General features: G+C 43.2%; 1 protein-coding gene across 2 annotated transcripts in view; it reads right to left on the bottom strand.

Annotated features, from left to right (window-relative positions):
* Nucleotides 1–9491, bottom strand: part of KMT5B (lysine methyltransferase 5B) — a 31364-nt gene extending 21873 nt beyond the window's left edge. The window contains exons 1-2 of one of the 2 annotated variants that reach the window (XM_075162908.1): nucleotides 8823–9491; nucleotides 585–830 (exon numbers count right to left, since the gene is read on the bottom strand). In XM_075162908.1, the coding sequence (XP_075019009.1) occupies nucleotides 585–744 (160 nt within the window). In that variant the 5' untranslated portion in view covers nucleotides 745–830; nucleotides 8823–9491. The remainder of the gene's footprint in view (nucleotides 1–584; nucleotides 831–8822) is intronic. The other variant, XM_075162907.1, reaches the window with a different exon arrangement.
* Between the last annotated feature and the right edge of the window lie 18195 nt (nucleotides 9492–27686).

Genomic DNA, 27686 nt, shown 5'->3' with positions numbered 1-27686 from the left:
AAGCATCTTTCCAGACTACACAGTTCAGTCATGCCTGCCTCTAAAATTTCTGACCTATAAACATGATGAAGCCATGAAAATTTCAAACCTGATTTTCCCAAAATCTGAATAAAGGACTTACTCTAAATTTGTATTTAGTCCTTCATCCCAGACCAATAGCGGAAATAAAAATCCACGTTCCTTAAAATCGTTTCATAATGACTACTGATATATGCGACTTCATTCAAAATGGGGTGTACTTCTACATGTGCATTCACTAGAAGTTGGGCTAGTAATTCAAATTATGTTATCCACTTCCAATCACACTAGTTCTTACTTAGTGCCAATCACGTATTTTATACTTATACCAGTTCAAAATTAATTTACATCCAATTATTCCCACTTAACTTTTAAACTGACCTGAAGAGATCTACATTCCTGAAGTGAGTTAACACATCCAATAAATACAAACATAATTAATACTTCTGATGATAGCTACATGCTGAATGCAGACCTCCTTCATGAATTGAGACAAGACAGAAGCCTGACTTGCAAATTGATAGATGAATCACATATAGCACTAAGTCGCATAAACATGTACATACATCTGCTTGATCTTCTCTCAACTCCATTTTTGCCTGTCTTCGGATTCTCCTTTCCTGCATGCTGCAGTTTGGTCTGATTCTGCGCATGGTCATTAGACGACTTGCTTCCACTTCTCCTGCCATTCACCACCATGTTCTTGGATTCTCCCAGCCACTTCATTCCCACAGACAATCTGACTCAGTTGCATTTAGTCACTTTTCAAAAGGCTTGGAGAAGTGGATGAATAATTTCAGTTCCAATTCCTACTGGAAGCAAAATATAAACATGATTAGAACTTACTGGGAAACTGTTTCCAAGACACAGATTTTAACAAAAAGAAAAAAAAAACGGGCGGGGGGGGGGGGGGGAAGGAAAGAGGGTGATCTGCATTTGCATTGGGAAGAAAGAAAAGCAGTTCATTAGAACTAGTACAGGGAACGGTTGCAAATACAGATATCCACAGGTGAAGTATTGTCCTACAACTTACAACCGCATCTGGAATCAAAGACGGAATTGTAAAGCTGATAAAATTGACTTGTCCTTAGCAATTTAAGAGCTGGACTCTACACACTTATATACCTACGTATTTATATAGGCATACACACACAGATAAATACACACACAGCTATGCGACTCCAGAAATGGGAGTATTTTCAAATACACACCCAATTAAGATTGTATTTCCTAATAAATAAAATCTGTAACCTGTTTGGAACTCTACAGCAAAAAATGGCATTACACAAACATCCTCCAAGAACCAAAGTTAAAAAAACAACAACAAAAAAAACCAACCAGAAAACTGACAACATTTTTTGAATGGGCATAGGGGAAAGATGTTAAACCTTTATTTAAAAATCAGAGTTCAAAAAACCCTCAGTGATGATCCAGAGGATCCAGGCTACTATTTTTACTGTTCCATGTAACAAAAAAAAACAGTCACAACACATCTGGCTCAACAGGCCAGTAGTAAGTGGGGTCACAAATAGAGCTGAAATTTTACAGACATAAATGGCCAGCAAAGCACATGCTAGTTTTTGTCTGCAGTCTCAATGCCTTTTGCATAAATAATTATAAGAAAGATGCTAATGCTTTTGTAGACAAGTTGTGTTTCACTCTATATAACTTGCAGGAAAAAATCCGACACCGATTTACACAATTATTTTACAATTGCATTTATGCATTAGTAATTCATTTACTTGGTTTTAATTCATCCTCCTCCCTACTGCTTCCTCATAAATGAATTGTGCCTTTTCTTTTTACTGTTATTAAAAAAAGAGCATTAATACTCTGCTCATAGCAGATAACCGGCATCATGTAACAGGCATTTCAATCTGGAGGAAGAAATTTGCAACAAACTAACAGATGTTTTGAAATAGTGTCTTTTGTAGAAATTCTGTTTTTAATCAGTTAAGAGTAGCAAAATACTGGATTTCTGTAAGACACCTATGTTATCCAGCTACTTAAAGCACAGAAATATTTATGGCCAGATGATTAGTAACTAAGTTACTTACAAAGATTCAGAAGATTGAGGTATTAGAGAAAAACACTAGAGGCAAGTGACTAACAGATGTACTGGCTCAAACATCTTACTAGAACTATCATCCAGAAATCTACACGTTTTAGAACCTTTTACAAATTGTCACAGAAGGATAGTAAGATTGTCGACAAAGTGTAACAGAATCATACTGAGGAAAAGCTGGCTGAACTACTGCCTCAATATGAAGAAAAAGAATTGAGATAACTTCAGTGGACGAGGAATTTTCTTGCTGCCAGGGATTGGCTTTAACCTTAAGGCTTAAATGTCTATTTTACTGGGCCAGCAAACTTTAATATAGCTCTTTAACAGAGCTGGAACTGAACAGTTTGGCTACCAGAATGCAAAACTCACTCTGCATACTGACAAAACTCTTTAGGGAGTTACCAGATACAGCCTTCAGAAAACAAACCAGAGACTTAAAATTTGCTAAGGAAAATCCTATAGCATTTGGCTATATGTAGAAATGCATAGACATTTTTACACAGTACCTCCAAAAAAACCCTTGGAAATCTTGCAGCTAAACCTGTACTAGACAACACTAGGCACTTTTTTTTTTTCTTCATAGAGCTTGCCTGATAACATACATTTAAAAAGGAGAAGAAAAAAAAAGAAACACCAACCCCCAAAACTTTGTTAAGCATCCCACCTGAACTTCTTTCAGAAGACAGCTACCGTGTGAAGATCTGCACTGACCAACTATCACGTAAACACTTAATGACAAACTCACTCTTAAATTTCCCTCTTTCTGTTTCTCAATCAATTCATTTTACAGCTCTATATACTCTAATTAAACCCTGTTCCCATTTTTGTAACACTCATCATAAAGAGCATTAAAACAGAAACTAAATTAAAGACTTCCACTAAATTCAGTCTTGGTCTCTTTGTAAATGAGGACTCTTTGTAAACGAGGAACTATACTCTGTGGTGTGCTACAGTTCAAAAGCAGTACATGTAAATGAAGTCTACCATGAAGTCCAATTGTAGATGAATAGTGGTATGCAACAATCTGGAGGAAAAACATTAAATACAGTAGTGTTTCTGACAACTAACAGGTATGAAAGCTACATTTTCAGCTGGAAAAAGGTGTACTCTGCACAAAGAAGGAAACTGATCTTTCATAAGTCCAGTTTGGGGAGGGTGTGTACTATCTGTGCTAAGACACTTCTGCCTAACAAATACAGTAATGACAAGAAAAGTATGATAGCAAAGGTAAGAAGAAATGTGACCACAGAAGAATACTCAAACCATACTAGGCATTAGGAAAAATGCTTGCTTTTGCTGCAAAATGTATTGATATAGATGACAACAGAGGTCCTGCCCAAGCAAAATCAAAAGTCATTTAGTGAAGCCTAGCAAACATTCTTGTGAAAAATCATTACCTAGCAGCCTAATGAGGAAGAAAACCTTTGCCTCCACCTACTGCTGCCTTTTATTTTCTAATACCAGCCAAATGACAAACTTGAAGACTGCAAGTGTGCTTCTTCAGCCTCTATTCCTTCTCCCAATACACAAACGCTGCTTTCAAGAGATGGTATCAAAAGCTAGAACCAACAAACAGGATTTCTTTCCCAGTGAGTATCACAGCTGCTGATGCCAACAGACAACCTAAAAGAGAGCAAGAGATGCCCCACTCATCAGCACCATGTGATCTTTAATACATCTTCAGATGTGATTTGCTCTCAATACTTTCTACATCAGACTCATACTGACAAGTCCTTTAGGAACAGAGGGAGAAAAGGAAGAGATGAACACCATCTTCCTATTCAAGAAAAAAACAGAATATACTTACACCTCCACATACTTAGAAATTCCTGCTAAAGGGCTCCGCCATCAAATAATAACACCACGCATGGATCACTTATGACTTTGGGTTTATCTATACTGTTAAGTTTACCAACACAATTACAGCTTCCAAGGGACCTTTTTTATTTCAATGTACATGTCCACATTGCTGTTTTAACCCTTTGCTAATTATACCACTACTCTTTGTAACTATCTTGCCTTTTATAATTCTATTACAGTAGTTTTATGAGCACATTTCCTCAAATGTCAAAATACAGCTCAACCGCATTCGGCACCTCTCATTGAGGAATTTAGCATTTCATTGCAACGGTACTCTCAAAAATGAAAAGTCAAGTTTCATTTACCTGGCTCTAAATTTATTAAACCTATTAACACACTTTCTGAACATTATTTGCATTTCAGTAACATTCGGAAGCACCAATCAACAACTGAAGCACAAACATGATTAATGCTGTCATCACATAAGATACTCTCAAAGCCAGATTTATCCAGAAGTGTTTACCAGACTGATTAAAGAGTACCATTCAGATTTATATAACATATGAAAAGTCTTAGTCCTTTTATACTGGAAAGTGTAGTAAATCCCTATGAATTTGAGTAAAGAAATTCTATGGCTGTTAAAACAGACCTCAAAAGCTGTCTGAGCCTCCCAGGTTTTGGGCTTTCATCTGTGAAACCTATAAATTAAGAAAAGTCCTGTTGTGAGGGGGGGAAAAAAGCTGCACAAAAACAAGTCAATAAAACCCTAAACCATACAAACACATACATCAATAACCATAAGAAAGTCAAGTATCATTTATTTTAGTTTTCCATAACACAGTTTTTGCATATAAATATTTATTACTTAAAGGACAGGGACAGCTTCTAAACAGAGGCAGTGGATTTTGTTCATCCCTCTCCAGGACACAGGCAAAGACAGGATCAGGAGGCTTCCTAACAGGCAGGGTCATCCTCCCCTTTCCTGTGGTCTCCAGTACACAGGCACTCAAAGGACCTCCTAAAATACAGTTTCTTGATTTTTTTTTTTTTTTAAAAAAGAACTCAAACATCTAAACCAGGGGGTTTGGGGGTTTTTTTGTTGTTGGGGTTGGGTTGGTTTTTTTTTTTTTTTTTTTTTAAATTAACTATAGCTGCAAAAAGTTTTCCTCAACAAGACAGTGGCCTAAAAACAAAACAAAAGACCCAATGACCACAGCCTCAGCTTTTTGGGACCAATCAATGGTATCAAGAGAAAAGATATATGTTTCATTACTGATGACTCTAAAAAAAGGCAACAGACCTTTGAATTTGGGAAGCAGACCAAAACTATGCAACCAGTTTTTTTATAGGATTACCAGGCTGTAGATGATTTCACTACAGCCACCCCATCTGGGTAATAAAAAACAACACCCACTCCTAAAAAGTGTTCAAGTTTCTAAGAATACAAAAGACTGAGCAAAATCAGAGCTGAATGAAAACTTGCACAGTTTTAAGGAGTTATTGAAAACAGCCTCAAATCTTATTTTGGTTTTGACAGCTCAGATAAGTACCATTAAGCCAGAGAGGAAAGGGAGCCACAGAATGCTTCTGGCTCACAAATGGTGTGAAGCCAACGCACAGTGTCACTTTAAACAGGAACCTAATGTTATATGTTACACTACAAATTATTATTGATGATACTAAAACACAGCAAAACCAGGCATGAAATAGAGATCTTTGCAACCACAGAAGGTGACAAAAAAAGAAGGTATTTGGGAGATTAATTTCCCATAATCTCTGTAGTCAAAGTTGTATCTTAAAGAAAGGTCAGGTGGTCCCACGGGACTTCAAAGATCCTGGAGCTGAGGCTGCAATTCCTCAATAGGATAAAAGCTATCTAGGAAGGGCTACTTCAGTCCCACCCCTGCAGATGCTTATTTTAGCCACCTGATTTCACACCCAGTTTTGACTTACTTTGCCCCTGGGATGAACTGGTTCAGTAAATTAAGCCAGGAAAAAAGGGAAAAATTATTTTTTTTGAGTGTTTCTTTTCAGCTAGTTAGTTTTCAGAATAACCTCAGTGCAGAACTGGACATGGACTTACAGTGGCATGTGGGAGGCTGTAAGACTGTGTCAGAACTGACTCAGGTCAGTTCAAACTGTTGGCAGAACTGCAGCCCCAGGATGCAGGTTTGTGAGAGCACACATGGACCCAAAACTGACCCAAACCCAGGCTTCAATCCCCCACCAATAGCTCAGTCTGTACATTCCCACTTTCTCTTGTGCCAGTTCTTTTGCAGCCAAGTGATTTTTGTGTTATCAATTTGGATACTAATCCAAGTACAGTACAGGCACAGAAGCAACAGCATACCAGTACAAATGAGTGGCAGAGAGGGAATGCACACACAGAAGTGCTTCAGCAGCTGCTGCCCCTTCTCCTCTTCCCCCCCCCGCTTCCTCCACTGGGTGCCTTCTCAAGGTGAAGCTGAATAACTGGCTGAGCAAAGCACCCTAAAGGCTGCATGATCCCCCCAGCTCACTGCAGCAACTCCGTGTTCAGCAGACTTTCACAGAGACATCCAAAAGCTCACTGCTTCCAGGAGAGGGAGAACCTCCTTCCTTGCCCTTCCCAATTCATACAAACATTTCCACCAATTCTGGAGCTCAGTGGCTTCCTTCATAACTCAATTCAACCTCATTAACCCAACAGGGGGGAGAGCAGGTAGTTTTCTGCTGGTTTGATGTGCTGAGCAGCTTTAGCAAAGGATCCAATGGGCACTAGAGCAAGAGGGGATGCAGCACTGGAGGAGCAGCAGCAGCAGCACCACTGAAAGGGGAAGGAAAAGTGTCAGCTGTTGTAACAGTTTAGCTATGCGACTTACACAGGTTCAGCTGAACCTAGCAGTTCAGGGCAGCCCCACCATGGCTGGCACAAACAGCACTACGGTTCAATGAAGACTTCAAACCAAAGACCAAAAGCAGCCCTGCTGCCTCCTCGCCTGCTTGTGCCCACTTCCATGCCACCCTCCCTCTGCGCCAGCAAAACAACTGCAGAGTCAAGCAGTGACCGAATCAGGGGAGTCACCAGAAGAGTCTGAACCTTGCTGGCTTGAACCATGGTACCAGAGGATGTTACAGGAGGGTGAGGGACAAGGTGAGGGAAGTGATCAGAAGCACTTAAGCTGGCACTGCTCCCAAATGCTTTGCATTCTCAAACCACAGCTCTGGATTCACTGTTTAGCACAGAAGGATCACACCTTACACTTACTATGTTAATTTGGGCAACTGTCTTGCATTAAAGCACAATGCTGTTTGAAGTGAAAAGAATTCTGGGAATTGTAGTCCTGTAATAAGACCGTGCTAACAGAGCAAACAAGTATTCAAGAGCCCTGTTCAGTCCTGTTACTGAGTATGCAAGGATACATCATCCCACTTATTCATTTAATATGCAATGCATTAAGTAATTACTTTAAATAAGTCTTATTTTCCAGTTTGCGAACTCAAATGGGTATAAAGCAGAGATGTTTGTGTATGTCTATCTGGCTCCAATAACAAAATACCACGACAAACAAAGAAATCACATTTTTCAATCAAGTAAGTCTTGATTTCCTCACACAGTGTTACTTGCAAAGAAGAAGGCTTAAAGAATTCAAGACAAAAGTTCATTTTTAATGAAAATAGAAGAGGGTGCATCCATAGCTATAGTGACCAGATTATGGAAACAGGACGTGACTCTGTGTGAACTTATTCTATAATACATTTTAACCTCATTGATTAAAACTGCCCACTATATATTTATAGTTACACTATTAAACACTCTGATCAGATTGCCATCTCGTATGTGCCACCCTGCACTGAATTCAACCCACCAGAAAACTACAGCAAGTTATGTACTTAAGGTTCTCATACTGCCTGTGATACAACTCAACAAAACACCACGTACTCTCTCACCCCACAACTTTACGTTCTCAGAGAGTAACGTGCTGAAGATAATTTGACTTTAAAGTTTCAGATATAGATGCTGGACAAAGATGAGCTTTACCCTTTCCTTAAAAGCATATCTTCCCCAATGAAAAAACACAAAAACCCCCAGATGTCAGGCGTTTCGATCTAATTACAGCAAGCTCTGAGCCCGGCATGGTCACTCAAAACCCAGCAGTACACACACGGGTTGAAACTCCTATTACGGCTCATTCAGAGCAAAGCCATGCCGCCGGGACCACTAGCCATCTAACACCAGAAGTGCCACGAACTGCCAAGCAACTAACAGCCTCCTCCTCAAGTTCCCCGCACGCCTCCCTAGGCCGACACCACTCGCACAAAACCCAGCGACGACCCAAGGGGGAAGCGGGCGGCGGAGGGGGAGCGGGGCCGGCCGGGCCGTGCCGGGCGGCGGCGCCGCCTCCCCGGCCCCGTGCTGCCCCCTAGGGCTCGCCTCCCGCCGGCGCCGCCATCAAACCCCAGCCCCGCCGCGGCCCCCCACCTCCCCCGGCCCTCGGTGCGGCGGGGAGGCGGCACCGCCTGCAGACGGCCCTCTCTCCGAGCGGCCGCGGGTCCCCCCCTTCGACCGCCCCGCAGCGCGGGGCCCGGCTGTCAGCGCCGCCGAAAGCCACCCTCGCCCTGCCCGAGGCGGCGGGGGACGCCGGCGGCCTCGCACGCTGCCTCCTCGGCCGGGTCGCGGCGGGGGGCAGCCCCCGGGCCGCGGGGCAGGACACCGGGCACGGGGCCTCACGCCCCCTCCCCCGCCGCGCTCCCCAGGCGCTGCCCGCCCCACGGAGCGGCCCCCCCAGCTCTGCCCCCCGCTGAGGGGCACAGCCCCCTCACAGCCCCCGGCGCCCCCGCCTCACCGCCCGCTGACAGGCTGCCCCTGGCGCCTCCCACGCGCGGGGGCACCCTGCTCACGGGGCCCACGGGAGTCGCGCCCCCCCCCCCCCCCCGACACACACACACAGGCTCTCACCTCCCGGCTGCCCTCCGCTCTGGGTCCCTCGCCGCCGCCGGCGCTGCCCCAGCCGCCACTGGGGGAAAATGAATCATCAAAGGGAAGGGAGCGAGGGGAAAAAAGGGGAGGAAGGTGGGGGGGGGGAAGCGAAGACTGAGCGAGGGAGGGGCGGAGGGGGGAGGAAAACTGAGGAGGGGAAAAAAAAAGCAGCGATAGTGATAAAAAATAATTCCGAGTGGGGGGAGGAAAAAAAATGGCGGATTAAAATCCAAGATGGCGGCGCAGAGGGGCGAGCGGCGCAGGGGGGAGGCGACGGGGGGAGCCGCCTAGAGATCCCTCCGCCGAGCCCCGCGAGAAAGAGTCCCCCGGGCTCCCTCGCAGAGACCCCGTGGGGCGGCGGCAGGGACCGGCCGCCGCCGCCGCCGCTTCCTCCTGCTTTTTTTTCTTCTCTGCGGGGAGCCCTCTTTCCGCCGGCCTGCCGAGCCAGCCGGGCCGCTGCGCCGGCCACCGCGCTCCGAAGTTTCTTCTTCTTTCTCCCGGCGAAGCCCGCGACCTCCTCGCCCCGTCCGGGGAGACGCCGCCTGCCCCTGCGCTCCCGGCGGCGGAGGAACACCGCGGACAGGCGCTGCCTTACGCCCGCCGCCGCGGAAGGATACACCACTCGCAAGGAAACACTGCACACCCCCCCTCCGCCCTGCGCCGCTCCCTGCCTCCTCCCCCCGCCGCCGCTTCACACCGGTCGGCGCAGAGGCCGGCCGCCAGCCCGCGAGCCTCCGCGCCTCGCCTGCGGAGGAGGGACAGCGCGCCCCGCAGCTCCCATGACCGCTCAGCGCGGCGCTGCGCCGCGGCGGAGGGATTTCGCTGAGAGAAAACAAGGCTCGGGCCACCCCGCGGCTCGGGCCACCCGGCCCTGTGTGTGGAGAAGAAGTCCCGGCCGCCTCACGCCGTGGAGGGATCCCTCCGCCCGGAGCTGCCCTTTAAATGCGAGGGACTCCCCGCTGTGGGGGCGAGCGGCAGGCGGGTCTCTGTGGCCCTTCAGCGGCGCGGCGGAGGCTTTTAGTGCCCCTTCCACCCTGGCCGCGGGGCCTGTGAGGCGACGGGTCGCCTTGCCCCGCCTGAGGGAGCGGGGGCCGCAACTTCAGCGCCTCAGGGAGCTCCCGGGCTCCGGCACCTGCTCCCCCGCCGCTGCCTGACAGAGGCATTTAAAAATGGCCCCCGCGGCCTGAGGGGCTGGGACGGCGCCTCCTTCCCCGGGCCGCCGAGCGGGGCAGCCCCGGAGGGGGGGAGCGGGGCCGGGTCGCTCGCCCTCTCTCCCTCCCTCCCCTCCTCCGCAGCGGCCCCCCCCGCCCCCAGCCACGTCGCCCCACGCGTGTTCGTGGCCGGGCGTGGGTGCGAGCGCCCCACTAGAGGAGGGCGCTGCTCGGGCAGCTGCTCCGTGGGCCCCCCGCAGCAGAACCCCCGTGAAACAAAAGGTGGCCTCGCTGCTGTCGGGCCCGATAGAGATTGCGAGACGGGAGTGGTGAACGTGAGCCCGCCCCTGAGCAGAAACGGGCTGAATTAAAGGCATTTGTGGAAAAAAGCTTGCTAATGCAATGACTGCTGAACGTTTCTACACTGCAGGAGTTGGAAAACCCAAAGGCAAACGTTTTTCTGCGCAAAGTTCAGAAGTTTTATTATGTACTTAGTATTTCATGTTGCCCTTTATGTTTCTTGTCATATGATATGCTCATTACAGTATGGACTGTTCTCAAATACAAGTTTTATTTTTATATGTTTACTAGAGGCTTTTAGATAATTTGCATTCATTTTAAGGTAACCGTAAACGTTTGTGGAAGAGGAAAAGATTTGCCATGATCTGCTATGTAACATCGTTCACCAGCTACTCACCAGAAATACCAAATCCTCAGTTTTGCTCAGAGTAGGATGCTGAAGTTTGTTAATAAAATACAATTTCGCATGGAACTGGGTTTAATTTTGCTTTAATTACACAAGTGAAACAGTATCTGGAAATGGCAGGTGTCCCAAGGAACCAAATTGCTAGCTAAACTGATTTTACTATAGTTTGATAACAAGAAATTGCCTCTGAAGCTGAGATTTTGCATGCCCCATTGCTAACCCAGATTAACACAGACTTTTACAGTTAAATTATGAACCTCTGAAAGATTTACTTCAAACCAGAATGGACTATTAATAGCATCACAAGCAGTGACACTGTGATAATATTAGTAACAACATTTGGATATTGTTTTATAGCATGCACCAGGTTGCTCTGTATATTTGGGAATGGCTACAGTCATCTCAGAAGTTTAGATTTGCTAGACTGGAAGATGCTGGCTTCAGTCCTATCGGCAAGAAGAGTTTTCCATAGCTCCAACAACGGGTGGTGAGTCCTTAACGTGGTTGAAGCAGTGCACACAAAAAACCCTATTTACATCCCCACCGTAGACTCCAGCAGGTGATCTGGCAACAAAACCCGGGCTACAACTGAAAGGATGGGTTTTTTTTTCAGAATACATTAGTCTAAAACTTATTTCTTCTGCTATTCTGGTAATAATTATAAAAATTAAAGAAAAAATAAGCACTGTTTCCAGTTTGATTACAGTTGGATTTGTTATTTCTTCTACATTATAGCATTTTCCCTTTGTAAATCTTTCATTCAGTAAAACAAAATACTGTCTTTGAAAGTTGGGTGGTCAAACCATGGTCAAATCATGATAGGATGCTTCAGGAATAAATTTACTATGTTAAACAATTTTGAGTGCCCATGTTTTTTCTGGAAACCAGCAGATACATGGCGACTAGGTCCAACTAAAAGTAATTTCAGAAGTTTGTTATGTTTTGTATTGTGAAAGACCCATAGATAGTTTCAACATCGGCTTCACTTCTTAAATTAATACTACCATATCAGGCTTAACCCTCACCACAACATGAAAGGTCTCAGATAATAAACTTCTTCTGTTTTCTAATTGGTTATCAAAGGATGGTGATGATGGCATTATTTTTTAAAGGCGTAAAAATTTCATTCAGTCACGTTACTCAATATATCTATGGTGATTTTGTGACTTCTGCTGGAGATTTTTTTTCTGATACTGTAAGACCGAAAGATTTCGAGCATACGCCAGGCAATGGATGAGTTTATTTTGGTGTGCATTGGCAAGAATCAATAGTCTTTAATTCCCAAAGTAGTATTCCTAAACTGTTACAGTTACAAAAATTTGCTTTTTGCTGATTTTGTAGATGTTTCCCACTTTGGGAAGAGTAGCTTTTACACTTTCAACATCCCATCCCCTTCAACATGCTATGACAGCACAGTCCTGATATCACAAACATTTTTGGTCATCCAGTCTTCACGGAAAATTTGTAGTTATTAAAATATTTGTGTGATTAGTGGTTTTGTAAAAACCGTATCTTCTAAGAAGCAAAATTTGAACTTTAGGCTTGAGTTACGTGCGGAAGCTGCTGCTGCACTGCAACCTCTGGGGCTTTGTATCGGTCCAGGCCTCTGCCCGCAGCTGCAGGGTCAGAATCCAGCCCTCAGCCCTAAGCCTCCCTGTTCAAAACCACCCCTGCCACAAAACCTTTCCAGTGATATGAAGCCAAATCCAGCTTAAGCTGAAAAAGATACAGCTCTAGCTGAGCAAGTGGTGGTTTGTCCCTGTATGCCTGTATGCCCATTCTTAACTTTATTTGCAAATCTGACTTAAATACTGTGGCAATGGGTAGTTTGGAGGACTACAAACATATAACCACAATTGAAAAGTCCATCACCCGCTTGACCGTTTTACTCAGCCACGCAGGCATTTGGGGGTTTTTTTGCTTACTCTTATTCTGCAGTACTTTTACATAGATCCAGCGTAAGCATTTCTGAAACGGACATCTGGGAGCGTTTATGTGCCAATAACAAAGCCGAGTTGTCATATATGTTCTGGCTTTTTAGCAGGCCTGCCACGGCACCTTTGTGCCGTGAAAGTTTTAAAGCACACCATGTCTTGTGCTATAACTTATATATAACATATATATATCTTATGTTGGAATTTTAAACTGGAAATACTGTGCCCAAATCCCTACCGTCAGTTCTGCCAATTTTAAGAGCGCAGCAACATCACCCAGTGAAGTAGAAGCATGAGGAAACAGAAGGAAATGCAAGGAAGGAGCCGAAGTCAATCGTCAGGTGTAATGAGCTTGATCTTTCATTTACAGTAATGTTTATCTTCTGTTTACAGCAAGCAGATGCTCTATAGCCGTTATTTTTACTATTGGGAAGAAATGATGTTGTGCAAAGGGGTAACAGGTTTCACATTGCAACCGACACTTTTCTGTTGGCATGGGCACACAGAGAATTTGTTTCCTTTGTATGCTGAGCGAGTAAATATCTTCCTGTGACATCTTTGAGAGGATCAATCCCTTCCATCTGTGCAGGAGCGTGGCCTTAAGCACGAGCCACAGTGCCTTGCTAAACTTGCTGTGAGGTGTACCATTGCAATCAACGTGTAATCACCTCTGGCTGATGTCACAAGTCAGTTTTCACTGACGATTACAAACCCAAAGTTGAACATCGCAAATGAATGTACGTAGGAATAAAATTAAAGACGTTTTCTATCAAAATCTTACTAATTCATCAAAAATGTACATATTCTTAGTAACAGATGGTCAATAATAGATGATAGATGGCCGCCTCTGTGTAAATTAATGGCTGTAATTCACTTGAGGGGATCTGCTGATGTCATAAGCTGCCATAGTGCAGCTTGAGTGATTTATTAACAGCTGCAGAAATCCTAGAGTGAATTACATCCTTGTATTCACTTAGGGTCTGCAGATTGTTATTTACAAAATACGGAGGTTTGTATTTCTTCATTATTATAGGGACCTTCTCTATATAGGGTGCAGGAATGATGAGTATAAAAGCTCAGCTCCCTGCCTGCAGTAAAGGCAGATTTTCTCCACTAATGCATATCAACAGCAACCCTTTCCTTCATTTTTAAAATAAGCTAATCAATACCTGCAGAGGTTTACATAACTCCTGTTTTGTTTTTTCCAACCCCACCATCAAATACAAATGATGTCCGTATCTTCTGAGCCAGGAGCCTCTGCCACTCGATGTTGTAGGGACTGCCTATGTGCACATTAGGCTATGTCCAAAACAAAAAGATAGAAGAGGGCGGGGTGCTGAACAGGAATAAGTGCTGTCTCTAATAATAACTGGATTGGTCCGTTTAGGAAGGAGGCAACAGATCCAGAAGGCTACAAAAGGCACCTGGAAACCAAAATTATTTGTGTGCAGGGAAGAGACTGTCCCATCTCCTAACACTATCCCTGTTCAGGGAGAAAACCCTTCCTTTCTTCCATAAAATTCCTGCATGGTGAAAGGGAAAATTTTCTCAGTATGGATCCCAGGTTTATCACACCCTTCTAACATGTGAGCATATGCAAGCAAATGAAATAATACTAATTTCCATTCCTTTTTCCCCCAAAAGGAAAAAATAGGAGGTGATTAGGATGATATTAAATCCTGTTTCTCAAACAAGGGATACATTTCCAAAAAGTAATGCAAGTTGTAGAGGGAGAGTAAAAGGGAGATGAGAATAAATGATGAAGGGTTGCACGGCAGGAAGGAACAGTCAGAATTCATTTGCAAATAACTGCATATTATTTTTGCTAAAGATGCAGAATTTCTCGACAGAACTCACAGCGAGTATTTGGACACCAGCTAGATTCCAGTGAAAACCCTTCCAGCCCTCTCTCTTCTCCGAGGTTAGTTTTGTTTGTTGATAGCTAGATTTACCAGTCCTTGGGACAGTGCTGCCGTTATTGTCCTCAGCAAGGAATACTGCTTTGGTACCAAGCAAACGCTGCTTTACTCCTGCTTTCTTTTACCCGCCTGAGACTGTCTGTCTGAGTGACCTGTCTCTACGTAAGAGGTACGAATAGAAGGAAGGCGATATTTGTACAGAAAACAAAGGTTAGAATTTGAGGAAAAACAGGCTCCAGAAATTGTTCACTGCCTTGAGGCAAAGCCCTTTGAAGTCATTATGAGTTTACTAATTTCTGTAAGCCTGTTATTGCTCTTACAGTGTCATGGACAAAGTCCAATCACACCAGGATCCCACTATGTTAGATATTATACAAATACACAGAAAGGTATCAAGAAACAGAAAAAAAATAGCCATTTTTTTTTCCTCCTTCTTTTTTCTTCTGCTTTCTGGAATGAAATGCTGTCCTTTGGAAGCTTTTAAAATTGCTTATGGATTCATAGTAGCTTGACTCTCCTTGCTTACCTTTAACTGTGTAGGAACTATACATAGAGCAGATGACCAGCTGGACCGCAGTCTGTCCATGATTTGCAACTTCCAGGTCAGTTCTGAAATGGGCTCCTTCATTTCCCTTCAAATTGTATCTGAATCCATCTCTGTCCTTTTCAAACTAAAGCTAGGTTGGTTGGGGTTTTTTTGCTTGTTTCTATGTGTCTTACTTCGGACCCAGTTTATATGAAGGATGCTCTGCAAAAGAATTGAGGGCTTGGCAAGTGCCACCCTTAAGTTGTATTGATCTCTGTCATTTTCATGCTTTGGAGGGAGACGTTGTTACTGTCTTCCCAAAGCTCCATTGTTGTTCCGAGATTCGTTATATTGGCAGGGATTTCTCGTTTTCTTTTGTCATACCAACAGGGAAGGCTACTAGTTCTGTACGAGTGCTATGCTTCAACACCTCTCACTTGTCTCCCTTTTATAGCCAGGCTTTTCCTCCCCGCACAAACTGGCAAATCAGTGCGAAACTGTGGGGTCCCAAGGAGTTATGGTGTACAATATTTCTCCCTGTTCCTGCATTATTTCTGCAAGTTCCGAGACGATTTGCTCCATAAACAACAGCAAGCTGCCTAATGCTCTCAGTCCCCCAATTCCTCTAAATGGCAAAATATAGGTAGTTGTTACAGCTGATCTAATCCTGAATGGCTACCAAAAGAAACAATGTACTATTTATTATCTATAGATCCATGGTAAACAGCAGTGGACCAGGTTCTGCTATGCAGTCTCTTTGGGTTGCCTAGACTGCACCTGTTGTAAGGGAGGAAGGAATTTCATTCATCCACTACAGATTTCTAAATCCAAAATGACGGTATGTGCAGTTCTGTCACTGAACAGTCTCCAGCCATGTGATGGGATGCTTTGTTTCAAGTGGTAGAACAAAAACAAACACATTTTTTCACCTTGCAAGCTTTGTTACTGTATAAGTTTTTGGTTTTGTTTTTTGTTTTTAAAGTACAGGATCATGGAAAATTTCTGATGGGTACTGATCTGATTCCAGCAGAGCATGCTGATCGAGGCCTTATTTGTCCATATATTACCTGTATTAATTATCTCACACCTGGAAAAAATAGCGTCTGTTTCTAAAATGATCCAAAGGGCAGAAAAAGGGCAAAAAAGGACTCAAAAATGTGCTTGTTTCATATTTTTGTTTGCAGATTTTCATGCACTGGCACTGTTCTGCTCATTATCCAATTATAGAACCCAATAGTAATTTCTTCTCAACACTGCCTTTGGTTAAATTGGAGAGATGTATGGATATTCATCTTTCTCCTTCTCCTACCAGAGTCTGGCAGGCCTTCGTTTTTCTCCTGGTGGAGGGTGATTCTCGGGTGCATTGTTTTTTTTAATTCATGGGATGCTCACTCCTTTTATGCTCCATCAGTACTAAAGAGTTACCTCATAGTGAGCATCGGATCCACATGCGAATCATGTATCCCTTCTGACATAAACCACACAGGCACTTTGCCAAGCGTAAATCCCATGAGAAGGGCATTAAATCAAGCATGATGTTCTGTTTTCCCTGTGGATACCTCAAGCTCCAGCTATTGTTTCCAGAGAGGCTGCTTTATCCAGCAATGGTGCAGTGAGGAAAATAATTTGTGTGCTTGTAATTTTAACTTCATGCCCCAGAGCTGGCATAAGAATTTTTCCTCTCGTGGAAAAAAAAAAAAAAAAATTAGAAAACCAGAGCATTTCTGTCAAGTGACAAAAAGTAAGTTGAGTGCATCTCTGCAGCATTCCCGTCAAGCAAAATGGCGTTTACTGTGTTTATGACTTGCTCAGAAAGGGAAAAGTTTGTCTTCCACCACGTGATTACACTTTTCGGAAGCATGAAAGAGGTTAATTTAGGGGAGGGGAGGGAAGGATGAGGAATTAAACAAATTCTGTTCTTGTCTGCTCCATTCATCTGTTTTTGGGAAGAATGAAAAGTATGAGCTGAAGTAAATTTGGACTAGATGATATATCAACACCTACAACAAAGGAAAATGGCTCGAGATTTAATATGTGCAACTATCAAGCATCTTTTTTTCTTGCATCTCTGTTGCGATGGAGGCTAGCATCTTACGGAGGTAGCTTTGAGACGAGGTTGGAAGGAAGCCAGAAGAAATTCTCTTTAAAAGCCAGCCAATTTTTCTTAGGCATTTGGATAGCAGCTATCAGTTATGTGGGCAAAACCACTTTGGTTTTATTTGAGGTTGAAAGACGTACACCAATCTTGGTGTTTCTTTGGTGATACAACTCCATGGGTGCAAAGTATCTGCTTTGCTGTACCACCCTCACAATTCTGCAGATGGGGGTGTCACACCATTTTACAGGACATTGGCCCTAAAAGAGCACTTTCTCAGCCTCAGGAGAGGTTCATGAAGGTCCAAGGCAAATTCACTCTGTAGAGGTGGAATTTTCTGTGACTTCCCTTTTGGTTTTCCCAATCACTAGCCATTTAAGGTGCCAAGCTTAGGCTGATTGAGAGAGGTTGTTGCTCTGCTCTTTCTGTAATTAAAGATCGCTGTAAAACGTCGCAAAGTGGGCACTCTGTCTCTAACTGCTTTTGAAAATTTTGCTCATAGTGCCCAGTTGGCTATTTTGTTTGTGGGTTCTGCTTAGAGTCTCTGGGATAGATAATGAGTTACTTTGGTTACTCAGAGTGGAAAGAAAAATAGATCATTTGGCTATGCTTGCTTTTGAGGCTTTCACTCAGTGTGCCTGTGATAAGAATGTATATCTCAGCACAACGGAATTACAGCTTTGATAACATCCCTTCCTTAAATGCGATAGAAAGTCTCACTGGACTCCAAAGAGCAATGCAATAAATCTGCCTCGGTTATTATTACTTCAGGAGCTGTCATAATTGACCTGCTTCCTTGTGACTGTAAAACACATTGAAATATGTCACTGGAAATGGCCTTTTCACTCTCCTTTCAGCTCTGCCTAGAACCGAAGTTTGGAAAAAAACATCTGGCTATGGTCATTGATGTATATGGAGGTGGCTTGATGTCTCTGTTCTCAGCTTTGGAAAGGCTGTGTTATTCATCGAGGCTGAATGGAAGGCAAGAGATGGAAATTTTGGCTGTATGCATTTTTTCATACAGGCAACTGAGAAATTACCAACATATCTGGACCGGGCTTTGCCTTGGCAACGAAGGTTTTTTGGCTTGAAAGGTTTTTTTGCTCCTTTATGGGCTCCATCCTGATGACTTTGGCCTTTGTGTGAAACTGCAAAATGGCAGATGTAAGAGGCAGGATTGCAAGCTCTGAACTTGGTGAGCGGGGCTAATACTTTTAATGACAGAAGGATGGGATCAGACAAACTCAAAAAATGGGGATATTATGTGTTCTAGGTGTGCCTGCCTATTCTTCTGACTTTGTTTTCCTGCAGAAGACACCTTCTTCGTCAATCTCAAAAGCTGTCTGCTTTTCCACTTAGTTGTAACACTTTGCTAGCAGTTTACAGAGGAAGCATTATGAAAACACAAAATCCTTCTGCTGAAAATGGTGCCATTCGAGCTTAGGGAAGGACTGGGATGACAGGTTCCTCAATGGGGTTCTAGTTTTGCATGTGAAACATTTCACTAATCTCCTGTGTCCCCCTGTTAGTTCATTGTCTTGCTAATCCTCTTTTTTATACCTATCAGTAAGTTAAGGAAATCCACCCCAAAGGTTTGCTATGTGACTTAAGAGTGTTTAGAAAGTGCATTGCAATGAAGTAAAAGGTCCTCCTGAAATTCAGCCTTTCATTCTCTTCCTCTTCCCTTTAGAGGAAGAATGAACTCGCATCCAGCTTTCTAGCTGAGCTGGGAAAAAAAGTTCTGTAGTATTATTCGAAGAAAAAAACTCATTTTTGTTCAGACCATCTAGAAGGAAAAGTATCAAAGCTATAGTCTGGAGACTATTGCTCCTCAATTGCAAATGCAGATTGTGTATGTTATTCGATTTGCTGTGACTTGCTGACATTCCTTCTCAGTCTTCTGACAGAAGTAACCGTGGTGGTTGCGGTGCAGATGATAGGTCTTGCAAGATGAAGGCTGGTTTGGCAATTCCATCTTCGTTGAAATCTCTGCAGGTTTTGAAGGCCTGGGTCAGGTTTATAGGAGCATATAGTTTTACCCGCAGGAGAAGGGCGGTCCCAGAGTGCAGATACTGCGACAAAGGAGCAGCCTGTGCTCCAAGACTGAGGGCAGGTCTGGCTCACATGATTCAGGTCTCTGAGTCTGTAGCTGAAGGCCAGCCACTTAAATGCCAAACCCATTTACTGCTTTGAAGAACTCCAAGATGCCTCTGAGGGGAGGTGGAGAGGAACAGAGAAACTTCTTCAGTGATGCACCAGGGTAAACAAGGAGTTTCCATGTTCAGGGTTAGTGAGAACATGGATGGAGCGATCAGAGTGGGTGCTTGCACACATGTCTACATACAGAAAGCAAATGAATCTTGCTTCTCCTTTCTATGCTTTGCTGTCCTTCCTCATTCCTATTACCTGAATGCAAGAGAACATCTGATGACAGGGGAAACTTTCCTTGAAACTTCTGAATATTGATGGGAAGCCCCTTTTTCTTTTAATGAGATCCTGGCTTTTCTAGTCAGTGGTTTTTCACATGAAGAGGAAGTTTGTAGTTCTGCTTTCAGAAGTGCCTTGTACCATCGTGTCAGAAAGCTGCTTCTCCAACAGATGTCTGCCGACATGAAAGGTCATATTGGCCTGACCTGCCACGAGCAGAGGGTGACTGTTCTCTCTCAGGGAGTCAGAGCCCAGTTTATCAATGCAGCCTTCTTCACATCCCAATTACCCTGGAAAAAATAACTACTCGCTGGCTGCCAGGCAGCTAATAAATGCTTAGTCCCAAGAAAAGGCTACCAGGTTCAAATCTGTAGGCGACATGGCAGGGGAGTTGGCAGGGAAGAGCTGGCTAGGTGGCTGCAGGATGCGCACAGCTTGTGATTTTTTAGGGAAAGTTGAAGGCAGCGGGAAGGCCCTGGTTTCACTGAGGACCTTGAGGCTAAAAGCAATGCCTTATTAAATGTCTAATTAGGCTGATAGACTCTGTCTTATGTACCCACAACAGAATTCCAGGCTCGAGATTGGGCGTTAAGGGCTGCCTTGTGTTCCTGTGCATAAAGGGCACTGTGTGTAAGCCCCAGCTGCCAAAGATGTTGCTGCATGTGCAGCCTTGTGCTGAATGCAGAGGGATTAGTGTACCTTCACAGCAAACTGGGAAGGTTTGCCTCAGCTGCCTCAAGAAATACAGCGAGTTTATTCTTTGCTTTGAAACAGCTTCTGTGCTGCAACTGGGAAGCACAGAAGAATAATCATCCTTTTTCCAGTCCAGCTTTGCTTTTGGTGGTGTGTTCGTCTCCACAAGAAAGCAGAAGAGCTGGTATGTAAGAGCAACCCCTTTAAAGGACTGCACGACTGAAACCAGAACTTGTTCTTTATTATAGCTCCCTGATAGGTCTGGGCCTTCTTCCCATTATGGTCAAATAATATAAATTTGCTTTAACTTTTTCATAGTAACACCTATTATCTGATATAGCTATGCTCTTGGCTTCTGCCATCCTTTTTTGTCCAGAAAGTATAGATACACAGAGCAGATCAATTATTTCCGTTAAAATATAGATGCTTAAAAAAAAAAAAAGAAGTTTAATGCTAAACTCCAAAATTCTAGCTCACAAGATTCTATCCTGCATCAGCTCCTTTGTGAGGCTACAGTCTGTATATGGTCCCCAGTCTGCCAGGCCTACTGCACCCCATAATAACTGCTAACCTTTTCTCCAGGCTTTTTCCCTTTTCATCCAGTATCCATTAGGCGTAGCAGGCAAGGCTAGTAGGACAGGGTTGGCCAGTCTCACGCATCCTTGCCCCAAAGAGGGCACTTCACACTGACGCCCTCTCCCTCCAGCCGTTGTCTTGTCAGAGCAGCTCTGACCACCTGGTGCTCCTCAGGTTGGGCGACGCTTGTAAGGCTGTTGCATCTTTCAACCTAAGCTCTGTGTGTGGATTTCAGGGGGTACCTTCTGCATTCCCATAGAAATGCAGATACTTTTTTTTGCGTTCTTCTTCCAGTTGCTTTGTGTTGGGGATGAAACTTTAGATGACAACCGTATTTGACAAGCAAGCAGCAGTGGTCTAGTTACAGTCCCTGTAAGCTCTTAAAAGCCAAATGGCCCCTCCTGACTGAGAAGTCATCAGTCTAGAAGCAATCTATTTATTACTTAAACCAGACATAAAAAAGGAAAAAGAAGAACAAACCTCTCTCATCTGTTCATTTTTTCCTCATATGTTTGTTTACTCAAGGCAGAAAAATGGGTTTGGTTAAAGTACAAGTAAGCGGTATTTGCAAGATTAGCAGGGGTGGTTCTACTTTTGGTGTTTTTTTCAGCAGCGTTTTGTAGCTCGTGTCTCAGTGCCATACTGCTGAGTTGTTCTGCTAGAGCATGTTCTACCCCATATTCCTCTCTGCTATGTCAGGGAATGGAAACTCCAAAGGTCATAAGCCAGTAATTTAGTGATTAATGATATCAGACAGATACTAAATAGCAGACATTTTGCAAAATCCTGCTGCCTTTGTCTAGCTGTCCATCTACCTGTTTCTTGACTTGGCAAATCTTGTGGGTAAGATTTGATTTTTATTTGAATTTTCAGTTTCTTTGGAAGCAAAAGGTTTTCTGAAGTGGAGTTTTGCGGAGGGAATCTATTAACGGACTGCGTGTGCCTCTGTAACGTCTTGTGGTGAGACAGTAGGTACACAGGACAGACTGGCCGTGCCCTTTATCTGGGGGGGCCGCACAGAGTCAAGCTTGTTTTCAAACAAGGGCTTACTGGATCCTTGTTTGCTCTCTCGCTGTTTGCAATGTTATTTATGACCCTACTCTTAATCCTCCTATTTTGGGAGAGAATTGTGAAGAAAGGTGATTCATCCCCCACAATGCCTGACACCCTCTGACTCTCTGCAGCCTGGAGAGTTTGTGTACCCTGTACGAAGTTGGGTGACCGCAGTAGTTTTGTGACTGCCTCTTGTCAGCACTTTTGGGTCACCTTTCTCTGATTCTCTTGACCATGGAAGTACTGACGCACTTAAACATCACGGCAGGGACATACATGTTCTTTAATTCTTTTACTTTTTGGCAAAAGACACCAGTAAGCTTTGCTCACCTGTTTTGACTCCGTCATCTTCCTCTACTATCTCAAAGTGAATTGAGAATTGTAAGTTTTTCTGCCAGCCCCTCCTCAGTGCTGGAGCCATTTCAAGGTAAGAGAGAAGCCACGCAGGTCATGCTGTCTCCAACGCACTGAAGGCAGCCATATTTCTTGTTTCGGTTTGTTTGGTCAGTTATGCGGTATCCTGCTGGCAGCAGGGCCTGGACGCAGATAACGTGGCCACAGCTGTCAGCAATGAAGCTAGGTTAGGAATTTGGAGAAAACGATGGAGCAGCAGTCCGTGCTTGTGCCACCTGAAAGATGTCAATGAACTGTGTGTTCTTCATAGGGCGGTGCCTTAGGACTAGCCATGAACTTCAACTGATGTAATTGCCCATTGACTACAGAGTGTTTTCCTCGGGAAACAACGATTTGTGCTGTGCAATCTCTGCTGGCTTATGGATTGTCAGAGGGAATGTGATGCATGATGTCCTAAATGGGTTGATTCCTGGTTACCTGGTTACCTGATTCCTGATATTGCTGCTTCCAAGACTGTCTGAGGTATCTGGGCTAATAGACTCTTCAGTCACAAGACGGTTGCCAGAGAAGGATCTAGGAATTTTCATGAAAATGAATTTCTGATAAAATGTGTTTCCCCCATCAGGTTGGTACAACCCTAATTTATTGACTTTCAGTTAATATTTTGAATTTATACTTGTTTACCTGAACCCTTAAAACGGGGATGCCTGTGTGCATGCATTTGCCCGAAGTTTCCTAATGCTCTGAACAGCAGGGACTTGAACATGCTGCCTTCTGTGGAAAGCTGGTCCTTGTAATATGTTCAAAAATGTATTCTGTAACTGCTTAATATTCACCAATATTTAATAGGAACCTCCTGTTATCCACCACAAGCTATGAACTTAGAAAACTGAGAACTAAATAGAGACCAGGGACTGTCCCAATGTCGACCTTCTGAATACCCATTTCTTTTTGCTCACTGCCCCAAATTTTCTCTTTTCTACGGCAGAGCAACACGACTGTCTTACTTGCCCTCTGCATTTTTAAAAACATGAAAAATTATCAGGATATTTTTAATTAGCTGTTAATAAAACCCTCTTTCTGATTTCTTGCAGGCTCCTTTGGAAAGTTAAGCCTCCCATAAAACCCTCTAGCAGTGATTTGGAAATTTAATGATGTTTTTGCTTCACGGGTTATGAAAAAAATTTCTTTGTGAGGGAGGGAGAAGGAGAAAGGAAGCTGAACTTTTGAAATCAGTTTCCTGCACTGAGGAAGGCCAGCTAGAGCTAGGTTCATGAATAGAACTTGTTTTTAAGGAGCAAAGTTTCTAAGTAAAGGAAAAGACAAACTGTAATTGAGAGCTACCATTCAAGGAAGCTCTTGAGGCCAACATCAGCAAAACTTTTGGTTCACTACCACAGCCCAGGCAGTTGCACTGTTGTAAAATAACTGAGGCAGAAGAACATTACCATTTACCTCCTTTATGCATGCTAAGTATGAACATACACAATTGCCCATTCTTGTTGACTGTGACAGTTTTTTGGAGATGATGATGCCCAGACAGGAATTACCCTCATCTTTATCCAAACCCATGAAAATCCCTCACCACAGAGTATTCACATGGAGGAGCTGCTGATATTGCTTTCAGAAGGAAGGATAAGTGTTAGGGCTTTGATCTGACAGCTTTAAGACCAGATCTTTGCCCTTTTCACCGCTTCTATGCCATTCAGTTAGTGTCTTTTAAAAGCTTTATACTAGCCTTACATATTTACCGACAGCCACGCATCAAAATCAATACCTTCTCTTTAAAATTCTTTTGATGATTACATACTGGAGAGGATTTCCAGTGGGAACACTGGGAAATTGGAGATTAGTTCACAAATAAATATCTGAGGTCTGGTGCCAGAAGGCTATTCTAGTTTCATAAGGACAACTTCATCATTTTTGCTTTTATGGATGTCAAAATCATAACTGAATGCTTATTCCTTGTGATTATAAAGAAGTCTGGCTGGGATCCTTTTCTCTTCTTTCTTTCAGTGGCAGCTTCTGGACTGTTAAGTTGGGGAAAACCTAGTCTAATCAGGCTACACTAAACCAAATGCATCCTCCGTCTTGGTCCCCTGGGTCATACAGAGCTCTTCCCTGCATTGTTCCTCCTGACGCTTAATCTAACCTGCTGTGCCAAAGAGGCTGCTCTAATTGTGTTTGCTTACTACACAAATCTGTGTGGCAAACAAAGATTTTGCCATACTTTTCTTTACGCTAGAAATCTTAACAAAACGCTTCCTCAGCTAATGGCTTTTTCTCCCCCAACAATTTGGGTCCAGCTGTTCATTTAAGAAATAACGGTGTTGCTCTTTTCTTTTAGCACCCTCTAATAAACCAAGAGTAAATTACTGGCTGACCTACTTACTGCGATTGTTTAAATAATCCTCAATATGGCAGTATAATTTGATGCCTTAAAATACAGGGCATACAAGTTGCAAGTTAAAAGAAGAAATATTGAATGTTAATGAAAACACAATTGGGTAACATAATAGCCTGAGGGATGTTGTGTTTCATATCTAACATTCTCCTCCTTTTTTTTTTCCCTTCATCTGCAGCATTTTGTTCTCGCCTCTTGTAGATGAACTAATTCCTGAATGAATGAACTGGGCAAAATACTAACGATCTGGAGGTAAAATAAGAAGTTGACAAAAAAGATAGACGTGGTTTCTATCTTTAATAGGTAGTATGTTTTAAAGTGCATGCTTGCACTGCACCATTTCTTACTTTGTGCATTCCTTGTGCATCTCTGCAATTCCCAGTGACGGCCCCATTTAAAGAAGAAGAAAAGTATTTCAGGAGTAGGGGGAATCAATAAGATACTAAGATACTTTTCTTTTTTAAAAGGCAAGGGAAATGGTTCAAAGTCAACAGTCTGGGCAACCATCTTCCAGATTTATCAAAGCAGTTTAGTAAATTCTACCTAATAAGCATTTTGTGTTACAGATTCATGTTATAGCACTGAATCTGAATTTCTCTAGGTCAGGAATGACACAAGTCTATATTCATATTTGTCTGTTTGGGACAATTTCTTTCAGAAATAAGTAAGATATGAGAGAGAGGTGCTATCCTGTCAAAATTCTCTGCTGAGTTTTCTTTCTGGTTGCTAGCTTCTTCCTATTATGTTGATTTGAGTCCCCATATTATAGAACATTAACACGTAGTGCACACTACTGCTTATCTACATAAATATTATCAACTGACTCTAAGCTTCATACATGACAGAGTTGCAGTTCAAATCTTGACAAGGATGAATCTACTTTTCATTATTTCTGCGTAGGCATGCCAAGCTCCCAGTGGTCTCTAACTGAGAGACCTTAAAGGCGATTGTATTCTTCGTGACTCACCTGTTCTGTAACAGAGTTTGACCTGAAGTTCCTGCGCGTGGCTGAATTTCAGAGATGCTAAATGCACGTCCTGGTCATCACTTTGAATATGTTACTTCATCACGAATCCATGAGTAACGAGATTTCTAATTTCCAATTAGTTGCTTAAGCAACTTCTTAAGGCTTGGGCCTCGGTGTACATGCCACTGAAGACTTCCAGAGGATGTGTTGTACTGGCAAACTAATCAACGTTGCAACTTCAGGTCTGTGGAAGCCTTTGCTCATACCTACAATCTTGTCTTAAAGAAGGACCGTTTATTACACAGCTGGGAAATCTCTCTACCTGGGTTTGTTGGATTTCTGATTTAAAAAGAACAAGTGCCAGTCATCTTAAAAAAATTAATGTCTGATCTAACACGCTTTAGTCTGCCAGAGGAAGGGCTCTATTGAATGAGAAAGACCTAGACAGGAAACTGAGAGAAAACATGAGAGCAACTTGGAGTGGTTAGAAAAATGTCTCCAATCTGCCTTAGCAACTTTCCACAAAGAACTGGGAGCATCTGGATTAAATTGAAATGCTTGGTCACTTCAGTGGCTGTGGAACAAGACTAAAAATTACCTAGTGAACTCTCAGCTTCTGATTCTAACCAGGAGTCGCATTTACATTCAAACAAGACAATGAGAAAAAAGGAGTAGATAAAGAAGAACTTGGCTATACTACAGAGGTTTGATAACTATCTGGTGGTAGCTGAAAAACGCAAAGAGAAAAGTTGTGGAGCCAAGTTCGTTCAAAGGATGTCTTTACAGAGGAATTAGAATACAGCTTCTCTTGCTTAATTTTAGGACCTGTGTACTGCTGTCATGTTGTCTAGGAGACTGTTGAATTATCTCATGAAGAAAGTGATGAAAGCTTTGTAATGAGTCATGTAAGACTGGACTGATAAAGCACTAGAAAACGTTACAGAAGCAATTGGGTATTGGCTCTAAATGGGGAAGGATTCAGTGGATTCAGCAATGTTTATTTCGAGAGTGGAGACTAGGAGAGAAGAGGAAAGGAGAAACGAGTAAAATGCATACGATGCCACTCAGCTGCATTTTTCCATCTGCTCAGGATCACAAGTGTTTAGTTGGCATTACTGACTTACTGTAACACCTAGTTCCTTGTTCAGTGAGAGGCACTAGAACAGAGATGTTAAATATCAGTGCCAAAACTATGCAAAAATCAGAGGGAAGGTTAAAATCCAAACGTCCTTTGCCTTAAAAAACACTTCTTGCCTGCTCTTTCCAATCAGTTTATTCTGGAATAATGATCACAGAAAGATCTTGGTTGGATGTCCTTATAGTAAACACTACGAAGTCTGTAAAGTTTTTGGCATTCTTCCTCTTAGTGTTTGTCTTCAGTGAAACTCCACGGAGATACTTGAACTAACTGCAGAGTAGAAGGTGTAAATTAGCCTGTATGAATCTTTATGCTGCTTATGCTTTATGGCTTTCAGGATCTGCGCTGGCTATTTTAATACTCCGTTCTGTGACAACATTGGAAGCCCACAAGTCTTCAGTCTCCATTTTGCTGTAAGTGAGGTTTTTCCTATGGCGTGGTCAGTTTGAGCTGGGTTGTTCCCAGCTTTTCTGTGTTCCATGGCGAATGTGTATTATTGGTTTTAGCACCATGAAGTTCTGGAAAGAGACAGCAGAAATCTTTCATTGCATCACCCTTTCTTATGCAGCAGGGTGTCTGTAAATGTAATAGACATGCCAAATGAGAAGTGTTTCTTCAATTTGGGAAGAAGGGTTGAAGGAAAAAAGGAAGAGGAGAGGATTTTCTCAGCAGTAGCAGGAACAGGATTTCTCACAAGACTTGCATGGTCTACTGAGACAGGTTCCTTCTTAATTTCCATGCCAGAGGTCAACAGGTGGAAGCTCACGTCTCTCAGTGGGAAAACCTGCTCTGAGACACTCCTTCCAAGTGGTTTGAAAGGGTGTGGTTGTATCTGCAAGTCCCAGCAAGTGCAAGTTGCACTTCTTTACTTGACTGGGCACACTCTTGAAGTCTTCAGGA

This window comes from Calonectris borealis, chromosome 14 (genome assembly GCF_964195595.1).
Source record: "Calonectris borealis chromosome 14, bCalBor7.hap1.2, whole genome shotgun sequence".
NCBI lineage: Eukaryota > Metazoa > Chordata > Aves > Procellariiformes > Procellariidae > Calonectris > Calonectris borealis.
The sequence above is the reverse complement of the archived record's forward strand: the minus strand, read 5'-3'. Positions and strand labels throughout refer to the sequence as shown.